The 6000-nt window shown below is 52.3% G+C and overlaps 1 protein-coding gene across 4 annotated transcripts in view; it reads right to left on the minus strand.

The window, feature by feature from the left end:
* SFSWAP (splicing factor SWAP) overlaps nt 1-1161 on the minus strand; it is an 82866-nt gene extending 81705 nt beyond the window's left edge. For 2 of the 4 annotated variants that reach the window (XM_058531219.1, XM_058531217.1), the window contains exon 1: nt 622-1161. In XM_058531219.1, coding sequence (XP_058387202.1) covers nt 622-839 — 218 coding nt within the window. In that variant the 5' untranslated portion in view covers nt 840-1161. The remainder of the gene's footprint in view (nt 1-621) is intronic. The other 2 variants (XM_058531216.1, XM_058531218.1) reach the window with 2 other exon arrangements.
* Nucleotides 1162-6000: the final 4839 nt, after the last annotated feature.

A 6000-nucleotide genomic window follows, 5' to 3' on the forward strand; every position in this document is an offset into this window, starting at 1 on the left:
CAGTGTCCGCACGAGGTCAACCGGCCTCCAACTGATGAGCAACTTCACCCTTGGCCTGAATCTGTCAATCTCGCCGAATTATCACAGTGGGGAGAAGGAGCCGGGCGTGTCAAATGTCATGCCGGCAAAATGCGGGCGCTCCACAGAGGGCGCTGGGGGCGTGAAAGGTTCGAGGCTGACTCACGGGGTCCGAGAGAGGTTTCTAACCGCGGCCTCAGGGTGCGGCGCTTCGGGCTGCCCCCCCACCACACCGAGCTCGTAGGAAAGCGGCGCACGACCCCGCGGGAGCGCCGGTCAGCAGAGGCCCGGGGCTCGGGCAGCTTCCAGCGCGCGGAGTCGCCAGCTGGAACCCAGCGACAGGGGCGAGGGGTTGCCAGGGGCCGCGGGAGCAGAGACGATCCCTCCGGCGACAGACGCGGCACGCAACTCCAGCCAGTGCCTTAAGGCAGGTTTCACTGTCCCCTCCCCCAAAAGCCAGGGGACGTGGGGACAGGGGCGGGGGTCCCCCGAATCCCCGCTGGCTCCAGAAACCCCCTTTCAGTCCTGGCCATCAAGTCAACATCAGACGGAATTAAGCGGGCGAGGGAGGGGGAGGACCGACGGGTGGGGGGAGGAACCGACCTGTCGATGAGGATCTTGTGGTCCCCCATCCAGGGGATGAGGTGCTGTCCCTGTTCCTGGGCCAGGGCCCGCTCGTCATCCCGGAACAGCTTGCAGGCATAGCCGAAGACCAGCAGCTCCACTCGGTTCCCCCCACCGCCGGCGCCGCCGGGCCCGGCCTCCTCCTTCGCGCCGCTTTTCCTCTCGGCTTTGGCGCGGCCTCCGCTCGCGCCGTACATGACAGCGTCCCCGGCGTCCAGGCTGCTCCTCTTCTGCGCCGCGCCGAAGTCCCCGATGCCTCTGCCTGGCCTATCCCCTCAGTCAAAAGCGCCGCATCCCGGACCCAACCTCGGCACCGCCGCCATAGCGGGCAACAAAATGGAGCGAGCGAAACTTCCGGCGACGGGCAGCCCTACTTCCGGCGAGCAGGGTCGGCAGATTCGCTACTCCTCGGAGCCGAATGAGCCGCTAGAAAATGTTTAGGCTTCGGCCTTTCCCATTCGGAGGTGCCACCCGGTAGGGTCTGTTGGCGGCGGGGGAGAACGCATTTTTGGCGTTGGTTTTCTCAGGCGGCTGTCCAGAGCAGCGGCGAAAGCGCGTCGCCGGATCGCGCGCCGCCTGCACCGGGCGGGTCGGGGCGCCGGGCGGAAGGAGCGCGCGCGCTGCGTGGGCCGTGTGCGCGCCTCCGAGGGGCGGCTCCCGCCCGCTGTCGCCGCGGCCGGAGGCTGTGGGACTGGGGGTTCTGGCGCCAGGCCTGTGAGGCCGGGGTTTTTGGGACTGGGGGGCTGTGGGACTGTGGATCCTGAGATTGGGGGGCTGTGGGGCGGGGGGTCCTGGGGTGAGACCAAGCCCTGCCCAGGACGGGTCGCTTCGCTTTTCTGAGGCCCCAGTTTCTTCTCAGTCCCCCTGGTCACGACCCTCATCCTGCCTACCTTAGGAGGTTTCCTTGGTGGACGTCAAAGGGCTTAGTAAGTTGTGAAGTCCCTGGCGGTGAGGGGACTTAAGCATCCTGGAAACCATGTGGGAGAAAAGTGGTCGGGGGCGGTGGAGGGGACCCCCTTCTGGGAGACCAGTCACCTGGATGTGGGTGACTTTGCTGAGAAGGTTCTTCTTGGGCCTGTTTTCCCACCTGTGGTTCCATTAGGGGCTTTCCAGCCCTTCTAGCTCAGCCTGCAATTCCGGGCCAGACAGTCCGGGGCAGGTGTGCAAAGGCTCTGACTTAGGGACCAGAGCTCCCTTTCTGTGCTGGGACTGAAAACTACGGCAGCAGGATAGCCCTTCTTTCGGGGCCACGTCCCTTCTCCCTAAGACAGAGGTGCCGTCTTTCTGCTAGGAAGGTGGAAATGAGGTAACCTATATGAACGTTAATAGGTTTTTAAAAATTAAGCCACAGCAGTTCCGTCTTAACGGTCTTTGCTCTTCTGAGTTCTCTGGCTGGAGCACTCCTCTGGCTTCTCATGTGACAGGCTCCTCATCCAGGTCCTAACTCGGGCTGGGCTCTCCCGCCGGCTGCGGCTGTCCACACCGTCTAGCGTTTCCCCTTACTGGTGTGTCTTGGGAGCACTCACACCTCATGTTACATCCTATATGCAGCCCCTCACTAGGATTGGCTTCAGGAGGGCAGGGGTTTTGTTGGGTTCCGCTGAGCATCCCCAGTGCCTAGAATAGCACGGGCACATGGTGGGCCAAATGTTGATTCCTGTCTGTAGAATGAGTGGGCCGGCAGCTGAGCACCACCACGCCATTTTCCTAGCTGGCCCTGCAGGGCTGCCCTGCTGCCATCGAGGGAGTGTACCATATCTCTGTCCCTTACTTGATAAGTCTGACCTTGTTTGCCCCCCAGGCATGTGCTGGTCTTTTGGGGTGCTGGGCTTGCTTTGAGCTTTCCCTTGGGTTCAGGGAGCAGAATAAGGCTAACACTGCTAGCCAAGGGCCACTGCTGCTTTGACCTCAGAGGGCATTCTGGAAGAACAATCTTCAGACCCTGTACAGATGCTTCTTCAGCCTGGCTTGGGAGTTAGAAGACCTGGGTCACACTGCTAACTGATTTCAGTTCCAGTGGAACTTTGAGTTAGTCCTGTTCTCTTTCTGAGCCTCAGTTTTGTCATCTGTCAAATGGGGATAGGATGGTACTATCTCCTTCAGAAAGCTGTTGGAGATCTTAGAGCTGATAATTAAGGATGTCTGTTGTTCTGGCCTGAGTGTGTTTTTAGACCAAAGGAATGGGAGGATAAAGGAAGGAGGAAGCCTGATCTGAAGATGGTGGATGGATGACTGGCTGAAATGGTGTCTAAGCAGCTGGGGAGGGTGTGGGAGACAGCCAGGCCAAAGGTGGACTGAGTTCCAGGCAGAGCCTAGAGGTGACGTAAAGTAGAGCATTTTCAGGGTCGGGGAATAGTAGCAAGAATGGAGGCTGGAAAGCAGGCAGGGCAAGATCGTGGAGGTTTGGGGAGGAAGGTGGCCTGAATTCTAAGGGCAGTGGGACCATTCAGGGTACGTGTTGGGGGAAGGACTAGGAGGCGGGGAGGGGAGCCAGGTGTTGAACTAGCTCAGTGGTTTTGAACTGGATTGCAGTCAGCTGGTGGTCCTGAGATCAACTTAGGGGCTCGTAACCAGCATGAAGGGGAGAGAAGATATCCAAGAAAATATCCAAAGTTTTTCTAATGTTACGGTAACCTTGAATTTTTTCAGATAATCCTAACTTGGTCATGATATTTTATTCTTTATAGACATTGCTGGATTTGATTTGCTAACGTTTTGTCTAGGACATTTTTTGTTGTTGTTCACCAAAATACTCCATAGAAAAGAGTGAATAAGAAAGCTACTGGGCCGGCCCTGTGGCTTAGCGGTTAAGTGCGCGCGCTCCGCTACTGGCGGCCTGGGTTCGGATCCCGGGCGCGCACCGACGCACCGCTTCTCCGGCCATGCTGAGGCCGCGTCCCACATACAGCAACTAGAAGGATGTGCAACTATGACATACAACTATCTACTGGGGCTTTGGGGAGAAAAAAAAAAGGAGGAGGATTGGCAATAGATGTTAGCTCAGAGCCGGTCTTCCCCAGCACAAAGAGGAGGATTAGCAGGGATGTTAGCTCAGGGCTGATCTTCCTCACACACACACACACACAAAAGAAAGCTACAGAGTGGGAGAAGATATATCAGTTGACAAAAGTCAGCTGTCCAGAATATGTAAGGAACTTGTATGAATCAACAAGAAAAAGATTAATTAAAAAGTGGGTAAAAGATAAACAGATTTTTATTAAAAAGAAAATGTAAATGACCATAAACATGGAAGGGAGTTTAATCTTGTTAGTTACCAGGGAAATGCAGATCAAAACTGCAATGGGATACCATTGTGACACCAGAAAAATGGGCAGAAATAGAAGTCTGACATTTGTAAGAGTGGGGAAGGATGTGGGGCAATGTGCCTCCTCATAGGCTACTAATGGAGTGTAAATTGGTACAACCACTTTTTTGGTTTGTTTCATTTGTTATTATTTTTATTTATTTAGTTTGTTTATTGGTGCAACCACTTTGGAAAACTGTTTGTCAATATCTAGTGAAGTTCACTATGCTTACCCAATATCCAGCCATTCCACTTGTCCCTAATTTGAGCCCAAGTGCAGCAGGGGACCTGGACGCAAATGTTTGTAGCATCGTTAATTGAACGGCCCCAGACTGCAACAACCCAAGTGTCCGTCAACAGTAGAATGGATAGATAAATTGGAGTATATTTATATACACAATGGGATATAATACAATGAAAATGGATGAGCTGTAGCTACAAGCAGGAGCATGGGTGAATCTTGCAAACAATTTTAAGCAAAGGGAGCAAGAGAAAAGTACAAACAGTACTTTTGTGCTCTTAAAATTCCAAAGATAGGGGCCGGCCTGGTGGTGCAAGCGGTTAAGTGCTTGCGCTCCGCTTCGGTGGCCCAGGGTTCTCAGGTTTGGATCCCGGGTGCGCACCGATGCACCGCTTGTCCAGCTATGCTTTGGTGGCGTCCCATATAAAGGAGAGGAAGATGGGCACGGATGTTAGCTCAGGGCCGATCTTCCTTAGCGAAAAAAGAGGAGGATTGACATTGGATGTTAGCTCAGGGCTAGTCTTCCTCACCAAAAAAAAAAAAAAACCAATCATAAAAATCAAACAGGCGAAATTAAGCTACAATGTTTGAGATGTATACATAAGTGGTAAAAATTTAAAGAAAAGGGAAGCAACGTGAATGTGAGAGATGATTACCTGTGGTGGGGGAGGGGGAGGCAGAGGATTATAACCAGGGGAGACCACCCAAGGGTCTTCTAATATGCTGCAAACATCTATTTGTTGAGCTGAGTGGTAGTTACATGGGTGTTCATAACTGTGGAGTGCATTTTTCTTTAATGTTTTTAAAAAGTAAAAGAAAAGGGCATCTCAGGTGTAAGTTGTTACTGTGTTCTCATAAAGTAAAATGTATTCCTTATTGTGGATCATAGTAAAAAACGTTTGAGGGGCTGGCTCCGTGGCCTAGTGGTTAAGTTCGGAGCTCTGTTTCAGCGGCCCAGGTTCGGTTCCAGGGGGCAGACCTACAGCACTCTTTAGCCATGCTATGGCGGTGACCTACATACAAAATAGAGGAAGACTGGCACAGATGTTAGCTCAGGGTGAATCTTCCTCAGCAAAAACAAAAAAAAGTTTGACAGCTGCCTGTATTATCTGGAAGGTTCTTTCCTATTCTGTAATTTGAAGTGGCAGATGGCTTACATTAGTATTCTTCCCACACAGGAATACATGCCTTTTAACGCACCTGGAGTCTTCGAGTGAGGGTGGGTTTGCAGCAGTAGTGACAGATAGCAGCCGTTTTCGTTGCTGTTGATGTTGGCTCTGGCTTTGATCTCCAATTACTTCATCTGTCATGGGGGGTAAACCTAACAAGGTCCCTGCCGTGAATGGTAACTAGTCACAGGCTGTGTCGAGGGAGGCCACAGAGGAATGCCTCTGTCCTAGAATCACCTACATTGGCGGGCAGAGTCTGAAGAGATGATCTGTTTTTGGAAGTCAATAGTCATAGAAAATGGGTCTAAATGGTTTAGATTTCCAGGTCAGTCCATCTTCTCACCATTTTGTCCTTTTCAACTAAATGTGATTTGATTTTTGTACATTTGCAAGAGTTCCTATGAAAAATGCACTAAATCAGGAAAATCCTATTTTGGGCCATGGGTCCCAGTTTGCGTTCAGGGTTATGAAAAAGCGTATCAGTCAATGCATCTCTCCTGAGCACCTACTATGTGTCAGGCACTTGAGTGCATCTCACAGGACTGTGAACTCATGGGTGATAGAAAACTGTATTTGTATCTCCAGGTGGACAAAAATGAATGATGACGCCTTGTCTGTCAGTTGGGAATTTGTTCAGTGGCAAA

Source organism: Diceros bicornis, chromosome 35 (assembly GCF_020826845.1).
Source record: "Diceros bicornis minor isolate mBicDic1 chromosome 35, mDicBic1.mat.cur, whole genome shotgun sequence".
Lineage (NCBI taxonomy): Eukaryota > Metazoa > Chordata > Mammalia > Perissodactyla > Rhinocerotidae > Diceros > Diceros bicornis.